Source organism: Biomphalaria glabrata, chromosome 14 (assembly GCF_947242115.1).
Source record: "Biomphalaria glabrata chromosome 14, xgBioGlab47.1, whole genome shotgun sequence".
Lineage (NCBI taxonomy): Eukaryota > Metazoa > Mollusca > Gastropoda > Planorbidae > Biomphalaria > Biomphalaria glabrata.
In genome coordinates, this window is record NC_074724.1 from 12175242 (window position 1) to 12198211 (window position 22970).

The following is a 22970-nucleotide window of genomic DNA, read 5'->3' on the forward strand; positions in this document are numbered from 1 at the left end:
AAAAATGTTAATAGTCTTGGATTGAGACAAGAAACAAAACGAAAATAAAACGATAAAAGTGGGCGGGGGGGCGGGGTGGGGGGTAAGTAGGAGAGGGTGAAGACAGTATACGTCACGAAGATGCTCTTAGGTAAATATGTAGGTCAACACACCTGGACTTTGGAAAATGAGAGCGAAAAAAAGTAATCTAATAAAAACGTAAAGACTCAACAGGTAAATGGGTCGAAAAGCAGTTGTTGTTTTTTTAAATAAATCTATAGTCATCATATAGTCATGTCGGGGTGCTGTCTGATTACTTCCGTTGTAACTGCTAGTGTTTACATCTGAGCGAAGTGAACTGGTTTATATGGAACAGGAAAGTTAAGCAAATATATACAAACTGATGCTGATGAGTTATTTCTCTCCCCCCCTCCCCCCTCTTTCTCTTACCCTCTCTTAAACAATATACTTATATTAATTCTCTATGTTTCCCAATCATGCGGGAGACCTCGCACGCACACCGACTCTCTAACCCTCGATCAAAAAGTCATGGAAAGATAACTCTTATTTCTGCAAGTCGGACTAGAGTTACCCACGTAACTTTCGCGCGACAGAGAGCGCGGCTCAGAAAAAAAAAGAGGGGCGGGGGGGGGAAGTAATCCTCTATATATTTGCCCAAAACCACCCCATTTGGATAACTGTGTCTTTCAGGAAGCGTTCACCCGTCACTTAATAGCGGCGTATGCTACGCCGCAGGTCGGCTAGTATAAATTTTTCCCCTCATAGACATACACACTCAACTTACTTATTCCTGTTTATCACGCCTCATTGAGGACTGACCTCTTTCACGTTTGATTGGCCCTGCACACTCTCTTCTTTCCTTGCGGATTCCGATCAAATGTACTGATTGCCTTGCAGCATTGGTACTTGGCTTTCGAAGGCTGTATCCTATCCAGCATAACTTTCGCTTTTTAATATCATTTAATTCATAATCTTTTAAATAATCGGTCTTCAAGGCAAATTCCTATATAAGGACTTATGAATCTAGAAATAAATACGCATTTAAAAACAACAGCATGAAGCTAAAACAGCTATTCGAAAATGCTGGATGCAACTTGGTTACATTATGTCCTTTTTTATTTATTTGGGAAATCTATTGGGGATTTTGACACACAGTTATAAACATTGTGATCTCCTCCTTAGTTCTAGTGGAGATTCTCACGATCAACTTTATGCCAAGGTCGCTTCATTGTTGCCATCTTAACTCAATGAGTGCGGAGCGTCTATCCCATAGACGGTCTGTCTGCCCTAAACGCACGGAACGTCTATCCCATAGACGTTCTTACCCTACCTTTGTTTTGTTGCATTTTTAAATTAAAAATTTTAACTAACAACAGTGGAACTATTTTTAATTTATAAAAGAGTTCTTCATCCTTTGTTTACATAGAAATTAGAAGCTTTTGGCTTTATTTAGACATTTATTTATTACTTTTTTTACAATGTAAAAAAACGTCGCCATGACTACGCTAGTCCAAGACACACCCACAATGTTGACTACTGAAGAAACTTTATAATTATTCTAAAAATTATCACAAATAAATAGTAATAATGAAGAATTTGATCTAGATTAGATTCAGGTAGGTCTAAATTTAGCGTATTTATATGATTATATCTATATTATTAGTATTTAGATCTAAATCTATTATTGTCAGTAGGCTAGGTCAACTAGGTGTAGTCTGTAGATCGAGATTGACTAGATCTAAGCTTTTATCTCTAGACTTGGACTCTAGATCTAGATATATCTTTAGATCTAAGCTTTTGGTAAATAAAAAGAAAGGAAATGGTAGATCTACATCAAATAATCATCTACTGTGGGCATTTTTTCCCCATTTTCTTTTTTTTTTTTAGTATTGTTTATCTGTAAAAATCTACAACATCATGGCTATGCTTGTCCAAGACACACCCACAATGTTTACTACTGAAGAAGCTTTATTATTGTTTTATTTATACTTCTATGAATTGTAATAATGAAGATCTTGATCAAGATTTAGCATAGAATGAAGCAGACTTGGACATTATTAGCATTTAGATTTAGATCTAGATCTAGTATTGCCTTATATGCTTAGGCTTAGGCCTTAGCCTTAGACTAGGGCTAGGTCTTGAATGTAGATCAAGGTTGACTAGATCTATGCTTTTATCTTTACACCTTTGTAGATTCCTATAGATCTAACCCTTAGATAAATGAAAACAACAGAAATGGCAGATCTAAATCCAATATTCATCCACCATGCTGGGCCTTTTCTTGGTATATTTTCTAGCAATTTTTTTTAGTATTGTTTTTTGGTAAAAATCATCACCATCACTATACTGGTTCAAGTTGCACTCCAAAAGGTTTACTACTAAATAAAAGTAAAATATAAAACTATTCTAAATCCATAATTTATCACAAAGGAACAGTAATAATGATCTATTCGATGTCTAAATCTTAGGTAAAATGAATTAGGATTTTTATTGTCCTTCATCTAGTTAGAGATTTAGGCTTTGATCTCTCGCTAGCCTATGTCTTGCACTGGTCTAGTATTAGAATGAAAGATGTTATATGCAAATAAAAAGAAGACAAATCTAGATCTATATCCCATTGATTCAAATGTACATAATATTTGAGTGCATTTGGTTGATAGATTTAGTGCTGGTATCTATTGTTATTGGTAGTAATGAAAAGCGCAATAATTTTCACTTTTTTTTCTGACTAAAAAACCAGGTAAAAATAATAATATAATCAATGATTCATCATCTTTTATTGACTATTTTATCACATTTCTTTTTGAAAATATCACAAAGGAACAGTAATAATGATCTATTTGATGTCTAAATCTTAGGTAAAATGAATTAGGATTTTTATTGTCCTTCATCTAGTTAGAGATTTAGGCTTTGATCTCTCGCTAGCCTATGTCTTGCACTGGTCTAGTATTAGAATGAAAGATGTTCTATGCAAATAAAAAGAAGACAAATCTAGATCTATATCCCATTGATTCAAATGTACATAATATTTGAGTGCATTTGGTTGATAGATTTAGTACTGGTATCTATTGTTATTGGTAGTAATGAAAAGCGCAATAATTTTCACTTTTTTTCTGACTAAAAAACAAGGTAAAAATAATAATATAATCAATGAGTCATCATCTTTTATTGACTGTTTTATCACATTTCTTTTTGAAAATGCTGTAAATAGTCTAAATATGCTGTTTCAACAGTAATACAAAGAACAAAATCTAAATTTAGGTCTCAAAAGTTCTAAAGTTGGCATCCATTTTTTTTTTGAGTGTCATATTATTTAGATTATAATTTGTATCTTATATTTAAATAGAAAGATGTTTACATTTTCACATTCTCCATTCATTTACCTTTACTTTGATACCAAATTTGTTACTATAGCATCATTGGTACTTAAACAATAAATTTTTGTTTTAGCCATGTTTGGAACATTTTCTTATTTTTTTTAAAAAAGTAGCATTTTTTTGAAAACAAAACACAGCAGTCAAAGAGTTAAAGAGCTGTACATTGAACAATATCTCAATGAGTGGCAGCTATCCTTCGTATTATAAAATCTCGTTTAGTACTGCTATTTACTTGAACGTTTGTTTGTAAATACGTTTTAAAGTCCTATTCCACTTCCACTGTATTTAGTCTGGGATAAGAAACTGAAGAGCTTATATTAGATTTGATTCTGTAATACTAAAAAAGTGCAAAAAAAAATTATATTAACATTTACATTTTAAAAATTTGGGATGTGTGGCCCAACGGCTTAGTACAATTGAGCTTGACTTGGCTTCCTATCAAGTGGTTCGAGCAGAGTTATGTTTACTGAGCACCTAAAGACAGCATAGAAAAACCTTCTGCCAGATACCCCCTCCTTCCACTGGTCCACAAATAAGATCGGACCAAGACACTCTGAACATGCTATAAGCATGAATGTTGCACTATATAAATGCTAATTAAAAAAAAAATAGCCTATCGACACCTCCTTTACTTTATACACCGGATACACCAAATAGCTAGCTATTTATAGCTTGAACGTCATGTATGAAAATCTCCAATATAGGAGATAGGATAACGAAATAAAATTAGGAAGTTGGTAGAACAAAAATTATATCAATAGTCAAACCAGACAATGTCAAGGATGTCCTTTTTAAAATCATTTTTTAATGCCTTCTAATTTGTTAATTGAATGTCTTTTATATTGAGCTCGTAAGACATAAACAACTGTTGAAACAGCAGAAATAAAAAGAGAACTAGCAAATAAAACAAACAAATAAAGTTGTGCAATTAGAGACGAATCTGTCCCAGCATGCACAATTAGTCATCTCGCATTCTTATCTAAGTCGACCTCGGGCGGACAATGGCTATGCATGCTGTAATGTGGCAAAATATGTAGGTCACAGCTAAGGGGTATGTAGCCACGGGAAATACTGCCTGTTTCATTGATCTTCGGACTCGAAGACAAGAATTATCATTATTAATCTGATACAAAAAAAATCGAAATTTTTTTTCGCATCGCTATTTAAAATAAATTTAAAACCAAACAAATACTACCAAAACGTTGTGGACAAGTTTCAACACAATCAACTAGTTTACCTTTTACTAATACGTTATTATAATGAAAAACAAATGAGTTCCGTATATGCTCATGTAATTTGAACACCATTTGCCATACAGAGCCTTGTAATAGACCTAGCGTAGATTCATAAGTGACAAATTATTGTATCGCAATGCTAAAAAAAATGTGGTATCGTCTATGCATTGGTGAATGAAGTAGCGTTGTAGTGTACATTTTAAAAGTGTAAAGAATCCTTATCTCTGATTTTATCTTCATAATATATATATATATATATATATATATATATATATATATATATATATATAGAGAGAGAGAGAGAGAGAGAGAGAGAGAGAGGAAATCCGCTGCCGAGGACAAATGCAGACGGAAAAGATAATCTAAATCGACCACCTGCGGACAATGGCTATGCTTGCACTGAATGTGGCAAAATATGTAGGTCAAAGGTGGGGCTGCGCAGTTTATATATTTATATATATATATATATATATATATATATATATATATATATAGAGAGAGAGAGAGAGAGAGAGAGAGAGAGAGAGTCAGGGTGTGGCGAGTAGTGCAACTCCCCCAGGCTCTGCTTCTTAGGGGGGCCCCGAGATAAAGAGAATATTTTGCAACGTCAACCCATTGAACAAATATTCGTGGCCCTGACACGACACTCGCCCGGGGCCCCGCCAACCGCAAAAGGGCGCCTCTATTATGAAGAAAAAAACTACATTTCCTAGTCTACTTAGTTACTCACGGTAAGACCAATGTAATGCTACGAAGTCCATAGTTCTGACATTTAGCTGTAGAGACACTGTGTGAACTGACGAACAGTCCTTAAACGTTTTGACTAGTTGATATCTTCCAGGACTGCGAAGACAAGAACATCAATATCAACTTATCATTTATCTGACCCAACAGCCGACAACCAGATCACGAAAATAGAATCAGTTGAAACAGTAACTGACCTTGTAACATCACGGCGTTAAAGAGAACCCGTTTAAACGGAGTATCTAATAAACAGGAAAAAGTTTTTATTATGTTCCTGTACATTGAATATTCATTAAGTAGTTGCTCATTTTTACAATTCCTCTATTCAGCTTGCAAAGTCCTGGGCTCAACATCCTGGATGGATGGACGCGGTTCTCGAGATGTTCTCTGTTGATGTATATCTTTAAGAAAAGAACTGCCGGTTGTTTCGCCACATTGGGAAATCTCCTGTTTAACCGTTATAATTTCTTAAAGTCTAACAAAAAATTACTTTTTAAAATTTGAATATCTTTATCTTGAACAAACTCCGTCTTTGGAAATCCCCGCATGTATGCCTTATTCTTTAAAGAGTTTAATAAATTAATACATTTTGCGCATCGTATTTTAAGTCCAGATCTAGAAGCCTATTATTAGAGTTATAGATACGCAATTATTGGATTTATTTTTCGTGGGAAGGGTGAATAGAGGCGGTGTAGAAAATGTTCCATTTTTGTTTAAATCTTTCATTCATTAGTTCTTTTGAGTAGAATATTCGCTTTGACGAAACAGTCACCAGCTGCATGAAAGACGAATAACGTTTCGTAAACAAAAAATGATTTTAAAAATGAGTTTACATATTTGTTGTCATGTACCATACCGCTGTAAGAGATTTTAGATATATTCAATGTAATCAGTGGCGTAGCTAAGGATTTGTGGACCCGGGGGGCTTGATCGCTTTAAGGGTCCTTGCATTTTGACACTCCACATCATGACATGAGACAATGTACTTAATAGATATATAAGTCTAAACTCCAATGGGTATAGTAAATAAGTAAAATAAAAAAAATCAATAAGACTCTTTTAATGAATAATACCCCTGTTTATTGACGAGATTGTTGTGGCTCTTCCGCCGTGTCAAACACAATCAATGAAATAAACAGGAGGTAACCTTCAAACACCGGTGAAATGCCAAAACAATCAAGATAGGGACACTATTATTGAAACTATAAACACGTTTAACACTTAAGAAGGGATCCGTCTAATGTCCTGCGTTACTAGCTGTCTGTATACTAAAAAGCCTGTTGATAGTGTAACTTAGAGCGTTCTTACTTTTTAACAAACTTTACGTCATCGTCGCTAAGTAAAACTTTCCCCCTATTCCCGAAACAAATAACTAAATCCTAATCATGTCATAACAGATAATGCCCAAGTGACAAATTGTAATTCATATTGCTTCACGTCGTGCTTTCATCTAGAATAAATACTGGCTAGTACTTTTGACTCCATGGTAATAGCAGTGGCGCATTATTCAATATTTATTATAAAAAAAATAGGACATTCATCTGGGCCCTCCCTTAAGCGGGGGCCCGGGCGGACTATCGAATTTTGACACCCCCCTCCTCCCACCCTACCTACGCCTCGAATTTAATGTAATGTAATAAATGTAATGCATTATATAAGATAAGATAAGATAAGATAATGTGTAGTTGAAGTTCTGGATGTAATTAATCGTAGGCTGTTACAATGGAATGGGGGGGGGGAACCTCGAGTCGGACTGCACGGGCTAGCGAGTCTTTCTTACATTCTCTCTACATGCATTATTTCCCTTACTAAAACTGACTGTAAAAGCCCACTGAAGGTTAAGTTTTTTTCCCTGTTCAGATATCCATCTCTCTTAATGAACATTTCCACGAAGGCGCCACACTGAGGCTTGGAAAAGAAACTCTCGAGCGTTTCCTCAACTTTATCTCAGGTTTCAAAAAAGTTTGTAGTTTTGTGTTTTAAAGACAAAGGGCAGACGTAGGTATCGAAAAGAGCATCTAAGCCAACTACCGAAAAACAAAAGCCATATCTTCGCTGGATGTGGCAAAATATTGAGCTGACAGCTAGTACTGTGTCGCAACATAAAGTACTGCACTCCTCCCTAATCTTCAGACTCGAAAACTAGTCTTTATATTCTAAAAATAAAGAGATCGGAACTAAGAAACGAACTTGCATTGATTATTACACTTTTAAAACATATCTTGAATTGGTTAAGTAGACACAAGAAATATTTCTCTACTACAGTATTCAACTGGAGCGACAGTACAAGATGGTCCAATCAATATTTATTGCACAATTTTAACAACTGAAAACTTTCATCTCTTCCAATCAAGCAGACGCAACAAAAGCAAAGAATTGATTGAAAATAATGATCGCTCCCCGTGAGATAAAGCAGCTCTCATTAATCGAAGAGATAATGTTTGCTGAGTGTTTCAGCGTATTTTCCGTATCAAAGCAACCAACATCAGAGCCTTCAACCCGAATGCCTTATCTGTTTGCTGCTTCTTAGGTAATGAAACCAAAAGATTCGATTTTCATGTTTCACTTAATGTATTTCTCAACTTGATTGTTAATTGGTTGTGGCACTTTTGAAATATTGATATCATGTGGAATGATGTCCTTCGAAATGCTAAGGTCAAACGACAAGATGAAGCGACGTCTGCCAGTGTTAAGGTAAACGGGATGCCAAGCTCTGGTGAATCTATCGGGAACCCATATACTCACACCTTCCTATAGACCAAACATTCTGTAGCCTTAAGGGTTACTTTTGTTAAGAGTGCATACAACATACATAAATAATAAGCAAATAGTATGTATTGTATGTATCATTCTTCCTTACACTGTTACGCCATTTTTTTCCCTTTTTCTGTATTTTTCTGTCACACAGTTACAAAAATTGTTATATATACGCACACATACCAGTGTTATTTCGCTATCTATAGAATATTGAGAAACACTTATAAAATGTGTAAAATATTTTATTAAGAATGTTCTGATTTTAAAAGTCTGTACTTCATGAATGATCTCAGATTCCATCTGCTGTGATATTCTTAAAACAAATTATTCTCATGAGGAAACATTCCCCCCTCTACTAATAAATCGACAATTTTACTTATAATTGGTACGAGAGGGGGCGTCCAGTGCAAATATAAATCTTCACTTCAAACATTTATTTCTTCCAAAACGCTAACATTCATCATCATCTTTCCTTTACGTTCTTTATGGAACATAGGGCCTCAGTAAAGTCACGCCACTCTCCACGGTCTCTTGCTAGTTTTTTAATGGCTTCCCAGCTCTTTCCTGTCCTCTCGTCTTCCTCTAGTACACTATGCCGCCATGTACTTTTTGGTCTTCCTCCACGTCTTGTGCCCTGGGGAGGATCCACTCTAAGGCCTGTCTAGCTCTGTTGTTGGTATATTTTCTAAGGGTGCGACCGATCCATCTCCACTTCCTCTCTAAGATCTGCACCTCTGTATTTCTCTGTTAACTCTTTCTCTCCGTAATTATTTTTCCACGTTTGAAGAATTCTTCATTTTGCTCATTACTATTTCACTCACCTGTTATGATTGGGCTTCAATATCTTTGTTGTTTTTATTAGAAAACGTTGTGTTTGGTATAGTATTAAAGGGAAATACATGCTCTTTTTATATAATTCAAAGTCAAGTTTAAAAAATTAAACTTTAATTTAATTTAATGAGGTCAAAATCAACGATTGTATCGTCGATTAGGAGTGAAAGAGTTAACCCATCTCCCACAGTTTGGTGTCTTCTATTACCACCGAGTGTTCAAGATATTTCTCAGACATCGTTAGATGACGTTCATGATTAGACGTTAATTCATAACAGGTGTTATGATGGTGTTAGGATGGTGTTAGGATGGTATTATGATGGTGTTAGGATGGTGTTATGATGGTGTTAGGATGGTGTTATGGAGTTATTGTGAGAACTGTATGAGTAATTTATGAGATTGTTATGACAATCTTAAGAAAATGTTATGAGAATGTTATTCTTCCCTAGAGCTATTAGAGCATGGAATGGGTTGCCTGAGCTAGCCAGGAAAACCAGTGACTTGGCAGAATTTAAGTCATTGGTTAATTAGCATGACTGAATGCATGACACGTAGGAATCATCTTCTTTTTTGAAGTAACGTCTGTATTATATAAGATAAGATAAGAATATGTATGTTATAAGAATGTCATAAGGATATCTTAAACTCTGCTTGGGAGCAAAAACAATTGAAGTCAAGTAACTCAAGTCAGAATATTTACTACACTTCCTACAGGGTACAGTATCAGGTACAAAAACTTGAGGAAGACTGAAGGATGATATGTGGATAGTCTCAAGAGAGAAACAGACCTTCCTAGTTCTTCGATTCTTTTAAAACAGAAATGAACCGTGAGAGACAACTTTAGAGTATAGAAGCAGGACCGGCAGTAGATAATTGGAAGCCCTAGGAGAATATGGTGGAGCAAAATAAAATAGAAAAATAAAAACATAAACATCGAAAACAATAAAATTGCACAATTTTATTACAACTCCAACAATAACATTTGACACAAATGTTGCTATTTCTTTAAAAAATTGTTTTGAGTCCTGTGCGAGGCTTCCACAATCGGAGGCACTAGGCGGCTGCCTAGTTTGCCTATGGCTATAGCCGGCCGGCACTGATAGAAGCGTAGAATTTTGTCTTTATCTATAATAAGAAGAAGATAGGCATATTCAATAGAAAACACTGCTTGACAGAGAGAGAGAGAGAGAGAGAGAGCGAGAGAGCGAGAGAATATGTTTAGAAAGCTTAGAATTGGTACACTCGCACGATTAAAAAAAGGAGATTCCAGTGCTTCTAAGAATTCCCACATCGGTTATTAGAGCCAGCATAAAGTTGTGAAATCTTAAAAAATGAATGCTGTAGCTATTGGCAGAACAGAATTAGAATTAACAAAGCACTTGGCAACTTGTACAATGTTTACATGACTAGTACATTGTTTTGTATTCATCTTCCAAGACATCAAACAAAAAGTGAAACCTCTTTAAAAAAAAGAATTTTATCCCCATGACAACGTTATATCATCAAGACATGCAGCCCCCTGCCCACCACAGTGCCACTCCATTGACCATTCTGTCACATACCATCTCCAGCTTCCCATGATTCACCAAGAGCTAATGAAACAAAGAGACTGCTCCTACAAATCTATAGCCATCAACAAACTCTGCCATCATTTGTGCCGTCTCCAATCATAGGCTTCCTCTCATACCCTCACTGCACTTAAAACCAATAATGTTCATTTTAAGTTACAATATTGATCTGAGTTTTTAGTCAACAGATAGAGAGAGAAAGAGAGAAAAAAGGAAAAGAGAGAAAACGGAGAAAGAGAGAGAAAAAAAAAAGAGAAAAAAAAAGAAAGAGAAAAAAGTGAAAGAGAGAAAAAATAGAAAGAGAAAAAAAAATCAAGAGAGAAAAAGAGAAAAAGTGTAAATGGAGAAAGAGAGGAAATGAGAAAGGGGTTAAAAAAGAGAAAGCAAAAGGGAAAAATAAAGAGATAGTGAAACAGAGAGAAAGAGAGAATAGAGAGAGGTAGAACGAGAAAGAGTAAGGAGAAATAGATAGTAAGAAATAAAGAGAAAGTCTAAGACAGAGAGAAAGTGAGAGTGAGAAAGAGAAAGTCTTACTAAGTAGACATTGCCTATAAACGACTGCTCTTAAAGCAAAGGACCTTGTTGTTATCAGTACTATGGACTATCTTCCCGAACCCTGGTCCACCATTTGATTGGCCAGACCTGCCATAATGCAAGGTGGGAAGAACGTAATGTGCCTGGAGTTCTTATTGATTTCATACGTATACACTATCTATAGAATTTAGTTTGTTTTGTTTACTTATAGTCTTCTATACAATTTGATTTCAATAAACTGCCCACTAATGTTAGCAAGGACTAAATGAACATTCCACATTGCAGCATGTGTTGCACTATTACATTGCTTGTGATGTCCTATTACATTGCTATTACATTACATTGCTAATGTTGTCTTATTACATTCTTTGTGTTGTCTTATTGCATTGCTTAAGTTGCCCAATTACATTGCTTGTGTTGGCCTACTACATTTCATGTGTTGGCCTATTACATTACTTGTGTTGCCCTATACATTACTTGTGTTGCCCTATACATTGCTTGTGTTGCTCAATTACATTCAATGTGTTGCCCTATACATTACTTGTGTTGGCCTATTACATTTCATGTGTTGGCCTATTACATTACTTGTGTTGACCTATTACATTCAATGTGTTGCCCTATTACATTGCTTGTGTTGTCCTATTACATTTCATGTGTTGCCCTATTACATTTCATGTGTTGCCCTATTACATTTCATGTGTTGCCCTATTACATTTCATGTGTTGCCCTATTACATTGCTTGTGTTGTCCTATTACATTTCTGGTGTTGTCCTATTACATTGCTTGTGTTGTCCTATTACATTGCTTGTGTTGTCCTATTACATTTCATGTGTTGCCCTATTACATTGCTTGTGTTGTCCTATTACATTTCATGTGTTGTCCTATTACATTTCATGTGTTGCCCTATTAAATTTCATGTGTTGTCCTATTACATTGCTTGTGTTGTCCTATTACATTTCATGTGTTGTCCTATTACATTTCATGTGTTGCCCTATTACATTAATTGTGTTGTCCTATTACATTTCATGTGTTGTCCTATTACATTGCTTGTATTGCCCTATTATATTTTATGTGTTGCCCTTTTATTTTGTTTTATGTTGTCTAACAACATTGCCAGTTTTTCCCTATTACATTTTTTTGTGTAGTCTTATTAAATTGCCAGTGTTACCTATTACAGTACTTGTATTATTTATTACATTTCTTGTATACCAATATGAGATTGCTGTTTTCCTATCACATCTCTTGCATTACCCTCTTACATTGTTATGTTATCAATATCACCACTTGTGTCACTTTCTTGCAGTACGTGTGTAACCCTATTTCATTGACCTATGAATAACATAACTGTGGTTTTGTTCCTTTTATATTTCTCTAGCACAACAGTTGTGTAGTCGTATTGAATTGCCTCAATGCTTAAATTATATATATTTTATCATCCTATTGAATTGATTTCATTGTGACGTAGTCCAGTCGAAATCTTTAAAAAAAAATTCTTTTAGAGATTTAAAAAATAAATAAATACAGGGATTTATTATTAGCAGTATTTGCCATAGTTTGTTTATACAATGTGGCTTGCGCGATACAAATGTATTAAAGTGAGGGAGATTAGCGCTGCATCAGCATCACTCTCTTGCCCCTTGCCAGCTGAATCCAGTGGCAGAATAGAGTCCAGACAACTGGAGCTGGTTTGGGGTGCAATTGAAGATAGCAATGTCACAGTACGATATGAACCAAGCCCAATCGATATAGAAGGCATGGACACTGACCTGAGACGTCGCAGTTTAGACCGATAGCTTAATTCCACGTCACAGTTCTGACATCACGATGTCGAAGGTCATTGTTAAGGTCTTTTATAATGATTAGTCTCGCATCAATGCGGGAAGAAATGAGTTAGATAACTGTCTCACTTGACGCATCAAATAACCAAGGACCAAGGGTAGACAACACATGTATTGGTTGCTTTTTAGAAAACTTTTAAGGATTATCTTTCTTAACTAGCGGGAGAAAAGTTGTATAAATAGCAAAGACATGATATGTTTTAAAAAATGAAGTCTGTGTTTTAAACAAATTAGAATCTATATTTTTCATGAAATTATACTTATTTTCATTAATAAAAATTACAGCGATCCCACGACTTTAGGTGAATGCGATGTAAGAACAGCTGCAATTTCCATTTAGTAAGAGGAAAGATTTTTTTTAAGTAAGTAAGCAGTTCCTCACTTTTAAAACCCTCCCTGTACCCAGCCTTTGTATAAAACAGTCACGCTGTAATGTTAGCTGTGGCTACAAGTGAAATCGTATCATTGTCTTTAAATTGAGTAGCTGCTATGATGTAATTTAGCGTAAATAAAGTTCCCCCGTGTGCGGACATAACAATTCAAGTACGTAAAAACTACTTCTCAATGATATGTTTTGTCCCACTACAGGCCTAGTCTTATGAATGGAAATAATTTAAACAAAAAAATACTTTTAATTTACACATTAAAACATGAAAATAGGCACCTAGTTTAATGAAAACTTTGCAGTACACTAGTAAACAAAACACACATTTTTTTTCGTGCACACAAACACAGAGCATACACAGGATTTGGTGTACAAATTAATGACATATAGAATAATATTAGAGAAAAATGCATGAATTAATAAGACATAATAATAAAACATCAACTCGTAAAGATTTTGTGAACAATTCTTTGTGGACAACGAGCTAATAATAGCAAAACACATAGAATGACCACCTTGATGATTGCCAAGAAAATCTTAAAGATAATTTCTAGATTTCCCAAGTTTTTAGTACATCGCCCGCTCCACTTTTATTGGGCTCTCCTGTAGTTGGATCTCCCCCCTCGCTGTGCACATGGCTGTAATAGGCATACATGTGGCGTCTATCCGTTCCCAAGATCCAGACTGGCGCCCCACTGCTCCCCTTGCAAGTGGCTGTCGTGTAGCTGTAGGTCGTCCACCGGACATTGTCGTTTTTCTTCTCAAACTTCCGGACGTCGCTCCACTTTCCCACTGTGATACACTTGGCACAGCCGTGAGGGTGGGACGCTATGACGGCCATGTTCAGGTCGTCGTCGTCTTCAAACTTTTCTTGAATCTTCTCCCCGAGGTCCATCATGGGGCTCAGCGCGTCTTCGATTCTTTGGGCGAAGTCCAAGTCGTGGGTGGCGCATTCAAACTTGCACCAGTCGCCATCAAGATTAAAGTCCACTACTCGGAGACCTTTCAGCTTGACAATGTCGCTTTTGGACTCTTCGTCCTCATAGAAGAAATCAACAGTGGTGCTCTCTACTTCTGTGTCGTCAAACACAACGTGCATCGCTGTCATAATCCAAATCGCTTTCCAGATCTGTAGAATCACAAATATTTTCTTTCAATGACATATTAAAGTCTATTTTTAGAACGTAATGGCGTTTCATTAAATAGTAAAAAAATTATCAATATAATTTTCCATTTGTGACAAGGGGGGGGGGTGAAACAATGATAAGGCGTTGGACTTCCTAAACGATTGGTCTCGAGTTTAAATCTCGGTGATGAGTCGGGATTTCAGCTTCGGGACTTTAATGACGTTGATCAATCTAACATTGGTTCCTGAGATTAATTGGTAAAGTAATGGCGATTAGTCATTGTGATGACCACATGTCATCCTTGTTAACTGCTGACTTACCTTTACCTTTAACTATCCCTTAGTCTATGGGACCGTTGGGGCACCATGAAAGACTCGCTGACCGTCTTTCTCCATTTCCCTCTGTCTTTTGCCTTAGTAAGAACCTCTTTCAATGGCAGGCCATTCTTTTATGTTGTCCTCCCATCGCTTTCTCTGTCTGCCTCTTCTTCTTTTTCCTGGTACTGTTCCCTGAAGGCAGATCTTTGCGAGCCCCGAAGATCTTGTAATATGGCCATAGATTTTAAGCTAGTGTTTTTTTTTTTTTTACGAGCGTTAGCAGGTCATCATGGGGTCCAATCGCTGCAGTAACCCTGTCTCTAATCTCTTGGTTTGTGATGCGGTCTTTGAATGTGATACTTATGATCGTTTTGTAGCATCTCAATTCCATTGCTAGGATCCCCCTCTCTAGCACTGCAGTCAGCGTCCAAGACTCACAACATATAAAAATGTGGCCATGACCAGGGAGCGCTTGAGTCTGATTTTGGTGCCGAGAAGTAACCCTTGTTTCTCCACATTATTTTAAGTTTTGAAAGGCCTGCTGTGAACTGTGCTATTCGGGCCAGTAGTTCAGGTTTCGTTCCCTCATCTGAGTCAATAGCTTCAAGGTATTTTTAACTGCTGACTATGGAAACTAATAAGATTTACATCTTGGATCTCTCTTTGTAATCTTGTTTATACATGAAATTAAATTTAGCGGAGTCCATATACTTTGAAAATCCTAGTTCATTAGTAGGCCTAATACTGGTGTCGTTTTATTTTTTAAACTGTTCCATTATCAATGGAAGTATGCCATTATGGGCTGTGCATTTGATCATGTAGGCCAATACGAGAAAAATGCAAACAGGTACGTCCTCGTATAACTTGGCGCCACAATTTCATGGAGGAATTCAGAGCGGTGTTTACCAGGTGGGAAGAGACATCAGGCGTTGCCAGTGACAGATTTCTAGAGACAGAGCTTGCTGCCCCATGCGGCTTTAGGGGATCTATGTTAGATATGCTCTATTTTAAATTATATTTTTAATAGGACCAAATAAAACGTTGGATTGATGACCATATTTCAAATTATTAAGACATATACAAAAAAATACAATAGCATTAAAACATTAAGTGAAAAAAAAAAAAGAAAACTTGTTGTACCTATATTACAAAACTTTGTGTTTTATTTTTACCTTTGCAGGAGTTTTGGAACTGGCACATTCCTGGCAAGGGCAAGGTGTGTCTTCATCATCAAAGTGGTAGACATCAGTGACTTTACCAGTACCTGAAGGGAATAAGTTGTACGTGGCTTCTAAAGTAAATGAGCTAATTAATTAATTTACTGCCAAAGCGATACTTTTTGTTTGAAATGAAGGATATTTGAAAAGATAAAGACTTGTTTTAGTACCTAAATAATCGAGGCGGGATTATGATTGGCTTATCAAATCAAAAAGAGATGACTATAAAACTCCAAAAAGTATTACCCGAACATGACAGATACTTGTGGCGTATTCAGTACAGAACATGGATTTTCTAGAGTTAGACCCTTATGAAGGATTTTATCAGAATTTTGTAACTGTTTTGAGCGATGGAAGCTTTCCTTTTGGTTTCATGTATATACGAAGCCTTTGTATGAGTTCCTCAGATATCACCTCCAACCTTAATCTGTCAAGTTTTCAACGCTCTGCTTGTCAAGATCAGCTGACACATCTTTTGATCTTTTATTTATTAAAACAGTTTGAAAGAAAGGCTCATTTGTAGTGCCACTAAACACCTAAAAACATGAAATTAAAGATCAAACCTGTTCTCGGGAAATATGTGCCTCTACTACTAAAGAAGGGAGATTTCTCAGTACGATCTCTGCTGACGAATGTAGTGACCAACCTGACGGTCAGCAAGGCCCAGGACTTGATAAACTGGTAGATATCCTCGTCTCTATAATTAAAAAGGATTAAAAAAAGACGCAACAAGAAACTTACGGAAAATGTAACTCAACTTTTACTATTGGAGATTTTTAAGATAAATGCCAAGGGCTCTAAACTGATCTAGAAAGTTGCAAGTAAATTTTAAAAAAGAGACACAAATGAAAGGACTCTTACAATAGTATTCCGCAGAGCTAAAAAAAAACACAAAAATGATCCATTAATCTCCATACAGGATACACCGAAAATCTAGCCATAGTTATTAAGGCAATGCCTTCGATTCCAAATATTGAGTTCAGTATTTCACATGACCTCGCAAACCCAGATAAGACTTGCATATTTTACCACCTCTAAAGCAGACAAAGCCATTGGCCAGGGTGCGCCCCCCCCCCCCACCACAGGAAGCATATTTCAAAACGTATTATTACTAGTTCCTGTGTCTGTGGGTTTTTAGATGTGAAAATAATATTATCAGATTCGTGTGTGAGAGAGTATTTTGTAGTTACTCTTTTGTATGTGAGTTGATTTTGTGTGTGTGGGGGGGGGTAGTGAGTGTGTGTGTGAGAGTAAATGCGTTTGTTAACAAGTGAGTTTGTGCCAGTGTGTTCGATAATGCGTGTATGTGTGTGTGTCTGAGAGAGAGAAATAGAGAGATAGTGTGTATATCTGTGAGACGAAAGTTTCTCACTTTTTTAAAATCTCCTAGTCGTGATTGTTCGGTTTAATTTTAAAAAAAATATGATACCTAAATTTCTCCGGTAAGTTTTCCTGTGAAAATTTTGCAGTTGGGATGAAATCAAAGTGTCCAGGATTTTTAGTGCATGTCTTCCATGATATGGCAGACTCGTAATCCTTGTCTAGGACTTCAATTTCATGTTTACCTATACAAGATTATAAACAAACAACCATTTTATAATTAAAATGAAGCGACTAATTATATACCTGGTACATCTTTATTTCTTTAAGATTAGCAGTAGATAGTTGGTTGACTTCTGGAGCTTTGAGGCAGCGGTACACAATTAAATAATAAGGGATTTAATTTTTAAGATAAAATTAAATATTAAGCTGCATACTCATTTTTCAGACAAAAGAAAATCAGAGTTTAAACTAATCAGCACTGAAAGAAATATTGGCTTGATGGTTATTTGACTGTAAATGTCAAGTTTTGGAGCTTACACATTAGTGAAATTCGCTTTGGTTACAGAAATTAGTTAGACTTAACTCTTTCTCTCCGTAATTGTTTACCACGTTCTAATTGAATCAACGTTTGTATCGTCGGTTAGGAGAGAAAGAGTTAAAAAAATATCTGTAACGAAGCTTTGGTGATATCAGAGACTTTGACATTTTTAATTTGTCATTTGAATCTCCTCCTTCTTCACCCCCCCCCACCATAAACCCGCTTTCAACGCCATTACTCTGAAAGGCCATAAACTTAAACGCCCTCTGTTGTCCTTTTGTTTTGTTATCGTTTTACTGCCACTGGGCTGCATCTCTTCAATAGAAAATAAAGGATTGGGGGGGGGGTAAGCTTCGAGGCCTTGCGTAGTCACATACGTTGCACACCTAAATATCATCTTACTTTGTGTAATAGTTCACGAGACGCATGTGTATGATTAGAAAAACAAATATTCTAGAATGAATCTCGAATAATTGAAACGTTGTCTATTAAAATAAACGAATCCAATCAAAACAATATATCTAACCTTGGTCTTCTAAAGCTGGGTGCTGCTTAAATACAACAGACTTGCCATCACTCTCGTCTTGAGATTGTACATCCGTTGCTCTGTCTTCAGCTGAGATGCAATTTGTAGTGATAAAAAAAAAGATGATAATTAACATCATCATAATTCGTTATAGACGTTTTTTTTTTTTTTTTTTTTTTGTAAACGTTTGTAAATAGTTGGACATGAAGTTCTGTATAACTATTAACCCTCCTCATGCGATTCATGGTGCACATAATGCAAAAATTCATCTGATCTTATGGCGTACGGTTCATGTGTAGCCAACACAATGATCAATCGCTTTTACTTTCCCAAACAAATGTCGTTGTTTATTAGAGTTGAGTGTATTCAGAGACGTCCCTAAATCCCATAGGGATTCGATCCCATGAACTCTATGTTTGTGCCTATTTTAGTGTGTGACCAACTATTATGTCCTACATTTTTTCAGGGAAGTATAATGTACTTTCAAAAACTTTTATGTTTAAGAAGTGATACTGTAAGTCGACATGAAAAGTCGAACACAATTTATATTAATTTTTCCTTCTTTTATATACATGTTGAGAAAACTACACAGAAACTGATCTAGAATAATACATCAATATAACAAGAAAAATATATAATCCATTTTGAAAAACACAAAACGTATCTAAAGGGCAAGAACTCCAACCTTAAAAACTATATCTATCAATAATGTACAAGCTATTTCCCTTATTAGATAACAAACAAAATAATTAATTATCAATAATTAATTGACTTATTGAGTGTCTTTTTTAATTGATTCATGTTTTGTTAGGTATAATAATACATTGTTTTAACTATCAACTTGATCGGAGACTGCGTTAGGCAGAAATAGCTTTAACAACTATTTAAGGGGACTAAACACATCAAATTAAGTCATATTTGTAAATACTGAAGGAGTAGTTTCCCTTGTTGGTATCAAACAAAATAATTAATTACCAGTAATTGTCCTAATTAATACTTTTTTTTATTGATTCATGACTTGTGCACGCCAATGAATAATTGTGCAAAGTTTCAACTTGATTCGAGAATTTGTGCGAGAGAAATAACGTGTACATACTTTTTACCAGATAGACAGACAGACAGAGTAAGTTGATATTAACTTTAAAAAAAAATAATAATTATTATAAAATTAAATATTAATTCTGAAAGGTTTGTAGACACAATCCAAGGCTATGAAACAAAAATCTTCTCCATTTGATCCAAAACATAACATCATAGAGAATCATGGAATTTTTAATAGCGTCCAGAGTAGAGCCATTTCAGATGAACAGAAAAACCAAATTTAAGAGCTACACAGAAGACAGCTTTTAATTCTTGTCAATCAGTAAGTTAATTAAAGTATTGTGTAATCAAAGGAAACTTTTTTTTATTGTTACTAGGATAAGAAGTAGAACAAAACTCATTGACAAAACAAATGTTGTTACTTCAAAATGTAGTTTTGACCAAAATCAAACATAGATGTGTGTTAGAATAAAACATTAAAAAATCTGTTTATGAAACAACTTGCTAATTAGACGTGAATGAGTTAAAAAAAAAAAGAATGGTGGAAGAAACTCATGCTACCAATACAACTACTAATATAATAAGCCATACTGACACTATGTATGTATGTGCTATTGAAGTATTAATTAAAACTCTGGATACACTTAGTGCATTTTTTTTTTTTCAATATCATCTGGACATACTTCTATACAAAATCGTAACCTTTTGAATTTATAAATAAAATGGTAACCCTATGGCCCTGTCTAGATATATATATATATATATATATATATATATATATATATATATATATATATATATATATATATATATATATATATAGAGAGAGAGAGAGAGAGAGAGAGAGAGAGAGAGAGAGAGGAAGGGAGAGAAGCGAGAGAAAATGAAGAAGAAGGCTGATAGCATTGATGTTTACACATATAAGCCGAAAAAGAAACAATAATATATAAATGTTAATGACAATAGATTAAATTAAACCTAGATATGTCATTAACACTGTATGAAAGTCATTCATAGTTTATACTAATGTTTTTATGCATATCCTACTTATCGGTTATTTTAGTCTTGTAGAAACAGAAAGTCATTTAATTAAACTTTAAAACACAATACTCTAAAGCTTACCTTTGTCTGCTGGGTCTGCTAGTTTGATACGTTTGGTACATATCGGTGAATCGTCCATATTTTGTCTGTCTCTTTTCAATACAAAAACTAATTTGTTCGCCTTTTTTTTTTCTTAGACCAAAGATTAAAAAATAATCTACAGAAAAAATAATGTGATTTTATTTGAGTGTTCCCTTTAGCTTTAGACCTTTAAGAGTGTTACAGATCCTTCCAGAAAGACATGTAATGCCAATCGGTAATGTAAAAAATAAAAGATACTTACGAAATGAAGCGGTGACTCTGCGGGAAAATCCGAAAAAAAAAAAATCGAAACCGAAACTAGGTCATAACCTACTTTGCTATGTGATAATGTCCATTAAAACAACACTCTAGTGCAGCGGTTCTCAACCTTTTTAGCTCCGCGACGCCCTAATACAATTTATCTCTTGGCGGCGACCCCCATCCATAAAGTTTTGTTCATAAGCCTATATAAATGTGATTTTGCAAATGTTATAAAATCTTAATCAAAATGTAGATCACAGATGTTAATTCCAGTGTTGGAGACTGAACATAATGGTAGCCTTATTTAGTGTTAAATAAATTTATACTTCAATTACAAAAAAAAAAGTGTATTTTTTATTTTATAACTTTCATTTATTTACATTTTATTGCGTGTTTATAAAACTCATGTTGCTTATTTAAATGACAATTTTAAAAATATCGCTAAGCTTGGAAAACGTGCAGTCTTTGATACAAAACTTCAGCTACACTGTTGTTGCGATAGTTGGTCTATTTTCAAACACGCCAAAGTTAGTGCGAAGGTTGAGCTTGTTTTTATTTCACTTGATTAGGAATTTACATCTTCTGCATTAAGTTTATTTCTGTATTTAGACTTGACAATAAAAAGGCAGAAAAACCATGTTTCACAAAGTTATGTTGTTGCAAATGGAAGAGGAAGTCGTGAAAAAATCTTAAAAATAGAACAGAATAACGCAAACATTTGATTCAAAATTCTGTAACTGACATTAAAGAGAAATCATATTTAGCTGCCTTGCTATTGGTGTAATGCTTGTGGCAGTATCTTTGTTGGTAATATATATCGATTAATTATACAGTGAGTTACAATGCATTCTTATGGTGACTCATTCTTTACCAGACATTTAAATTCAGCAGTATCTGTGCAGATATCACAAAAAATTTTTAAAAAGGTCTTTTATTTTTCCAAAAACTGACTAACTTAGTCAATTACATCGATTGCTGAAGAGGTCATTTGAAAAAGTTGGTATAGAAACAAATCTTTATAATCGTAATTATGCATATATCTCAAGAAAACCAGTAATTGTGAACAATTTACTACGTCTGTGGATTAATCAATCTGGATGTCAAATATTAGAAATGGATAAGATATCATATTTTATTAATTACCTGACTGATATCAGCAGATATGTCAATTTTTAGAGGCCCCCGAAAGGGAAAAAGACGCTATTAGTTTTGTGTGGAATGTCTGTCCGTCCATCCGTCCCGTTTAGATCTCGTAAACTAGAAAAGGTAATGAAAAGCTGACATCATAATATTTTTGGCCTTCATACTGAAGCAGTGGTCTACATTTCACGCGATAATATGAAAAAAACTACTTATTAATTGGTGTTTTAAATTATGTTCCACTTATATGCATACTAAATAGATTTTTTCTGTTTAAAAAAAAAAGTAAACATTTTTGTTTTGTAAATGTAGTAGTTAGTTTGACAGAAGCAATACAATTGTAAAAAAAAAAATTTGACAAAAGTCTAAAACCATTTGCATAATGTGTTAAAAATATGGTAAATAGTTATCTCCTTTACTAAATAGCCTACCTTAATTGCTAATATTAATAGTGAATCGTTATAAAAATGGTGTATTTTTATGAAAAAGACACCCTGCTTGCATACTTGATTTTAAAAATTAGATTTTTCGCTTTTAGAAAAGTTGAATGATCTAAAATATTATGATGTCGGATTTTTACTATATTTTCTAGTTTACGGGATCTAAACGGGACGGAAGGGACAGATATTCCACACAAAGCTAATAGTGTCTTTTCTCTTTACGGGGGCCGCAAAAAACAAATGTCGTGAAAATTTTCAAAAAGGTAGAACAATGCGTTCTTTTGTAAAGTATGTGAAGTAGTTTTAAAAAGTAAACTTATATATATTTTTTTTTTCAAACCTAACCTACATAACATACAGTACTAGAAATAATTATAATTTTTTCTCAGTGTAATTAAACATTGTAAATAAGTGCACACTTGTTTCAAAATTGTTATTTTTCAATTTTTAGATCCAGAATCTAGATCTCTAAAGATCTAGATAATCTATTTAAATGTACGATCTAAAATCATAAGATTATTCAAATCAACAGGCTTGAATAATTTAGATCTAGGAGTGTTTAAACATTATCTCAATGGTGACTGTTAGGAAATGGCTTTATATGATAGATTTGAAGTAACATCTATATTTCTTAGATATGATTTGCATG

The 22970-nt window shown here is 34.7% G+C and overlaps 2 protein-coding genes across 3 annotated transcripts in view; both read right to left on the bottom strand.

Annotated features, from left to right (window-relative positions):
• The window catches only part of LOC106050859 (retinoic acid receptor RXR-gamma-like), a 51288-nt gene extending 45778 nt beyond the window's left edge, over positions 1 to 5510 (bottom strand). For both annotated transcript variants that reach the window (XM_056009495.1, XM_056009497.1), the window contains exon 1: positions 5343 to 5510. The gene's annotated coding sequence lies outside the window, so the exon portion shown is untranslated. The remainder of the gene's footprint in view (positions 1 to 5342) is intronic.
• An 8027-nt stretch (positions 5511 to 13537) lies between these two features.
• On the bottom strand, positions 13538 to 20740 carry LOC106071606 (uncharacterized). Its single transcript, XM_056011416.1, has 6 exons — positions 20481 to 20740; positions 18318 to 18407; positions 17360 to 17495; positions 16494 to 16627; positions 15886 to 15977; positions 13538 to 14398 (listed from the first exon to the last, which is right to left on the bottom strand). The coding sequence occupies exons 1-6, from the start codon at positions 20536 to 20538 to the stop codon at positions 13820 to 13822; spliced, it is 1089 nt and encodes a 362-aa protein (XP_055867391.1). The 5' UTR covers positions 20539 to 20740; the 3' UTR covers positions 13538 to 13819.
• Positions 20741 to 22970: the final 2230 nt, after the last annotated feature.